We start from the raw sequence: 1,707 nt of genomic DNA, 5'->3' as shown, positions 1-1,707 counted from the left end.
TTCCTGCTTATCTGACCTTCAGATGCTTGCTCATTGAATGCAGCACATGCAGCGATAGCAGTAAACCAAGCAGGCGTTATCCACACATCACAAGGCATAGAGAAAAGTAACCACCGTAAGCACAGCAAGCATAGAAGTATTGGAAAGACACGCCTCTTTGCCTGCCTGAGGGATGACATGAGGGGCTTAGGAGGTCTGCCCTTGACTCTGCTGTAATCTCACCACTAAGACTTGTCTTCCTAAACCTCACTGCATTCCTACCTCTTCAGGAAAGCTAGTCATTAAAGACCAAGATGAGGCAGTTGTCTTGCGTACCCGGCACATCCTGATTGACAACAGAGGCGAGCTGCATGCTGGGAGTGCCCTCTGCCCTTTCCAGGGCAATTTCAGCATCATTTTGTATGGAAGGTGGGTAGACAGCTTCCATGGGTCACATAATACTCTTGGATCTGACGGGAAGGAGGTTTTTCATGGAAGAGAGGGAGGTAAGACAGCAAGGCTTTAGTGCAAGAAAGGGATTATCATTAGGTCCTGCCAGATGGTAATCATGAACGAGACAGACAGTGGCGATTTGGGTGAGTTGGAGGACTGCATGAGGTATTTTATTTATTGTGGCTCAGGTCCGGACTTAAGTTACAGAAATCCCTGCCAGCCTTTCAGCTGCCTTCTGATCATGTCATGGCTGAGGGAGTCTCTGTGAATGTTTATTAATAGCTTATGATGGACAAGATAAAGAAAAATTCCATGCAGTATTTGCCTCTGGCTGTGCTCCCTCTTCAAGCAATTGAGAGCTCTCAGAGTTAGTAGCCAAGAATACACAAGGGTATGCAGTGCAGGTGATCCCACATCTGATATGGACCAAAATATAACATACTTAGAACTGGAAAGAAGTGCCAACATATTAACTATTGAGAAGTATTTCTGCTTGGCCTGTTGGACACATTTTGGTCTGGTGTGGGACAACCTTGGTTGCCAATGCTATGTCTGCTGACCTCGAGCAATCACCAGGTGTAACTGGGTCTAAGGTGGCCACAGTGGGAGTCGAGAGCAGTGCAGTCCCCTCTGGGCTTAGCATCCAGTAAAGAGAGGTGTCGGCCAACCATGGAGAGCTGTTCTCTCTCGTAGGGCTGATGAAGACGCTCAGCCAGACCCTTACTTTGGCCTCAAGTACATCGGCGTCGACACAGGAGGTACCCTTGAGTTGCATGGACAGAAGAAACTCTCTTGGACGTTTCTGAACAAGACTCTTCACCCCGGTGGCATGGAAGAGGGAGGTTATTTTTTTGAAAGGAGCTGGGGTCACCGTGGAGTCATTGTTCATGTCATTGACCCCAAATCAGGGACAGTCATCCACTCTGACCGGTAAGGTTTGCCTTCACGTAAACACATTCATTCATTCAACATACACTTACTGAGCACGTGTCCTAGCCAGATGCTGCTCAGGGCGCTGGGAGCACACAGCAGTGAGTGAAACAGACAGAAATCCAAGCTGAACTGAACAGGAACAGGCATGTTTGCACACACATACACACATGTAAGCACAGCATAGTTTTAGGCTGTGATCATCGGTAATTAGGGGGAAGAGACATAGTGAGAGGGTAGAGGGTAACTAGAGGAGACCACTTTGGATCACGTGGTCTGGAAAGGCCAGTGTAAACAAGCAGCATTTGAGCTGAGGACCGCTGGGTAAGGCTGAGTCAGGGAAAG

At 48.2% G+C, this 1,707-nt stretch overlaps 1 protein-coding gene across 1 annotated transcript in view; it reads left to right on the top strand.

Annotated features, from left to right (window-relative positions):
* The window catches only part of CEMIP (cell migration inducing hyaluronidase 1), a 72,222-nt gene that overhangs the window by 4,397 nt on the left and 66,118 nt on the right, over positions 1–1,707 (top strand). Inside the window, exons 2-3 of the mRNA XM_007470083.1 lie at positions 270–408; positions 1,126–1,362. Of these exons, the coding sequence (XP_007470145.1) occupies positions 270–408; positions 1,126–1,362 (376 nt within the window). The remainder of the gene's footprint in view (positions 1–269; positions 409–1,125; positions 1,363–1,707) is intronic.

This window comes from Lipotes vexillifer, unplaced genomic scaffold, assembly GCF_000442215.2.
Source record: "Lipotes vexillifer unplaced genomic scaffold, Lipotes_vexillifer_v1.1 scaffold532, whole genome shotgun sequence".
Classification (NCBI taxonomy): domain Eukaryota; kingdom Metazoa; phylum Chordata; class Mammalia; order Artiodactyla; family Lipotidae; genus Lipotes; species Lipotes vexillifer.
Note: the sequence above shows the minus strand (reverse complement) of the source record. Positions and strands in the feature narration are given on the sequence as shown.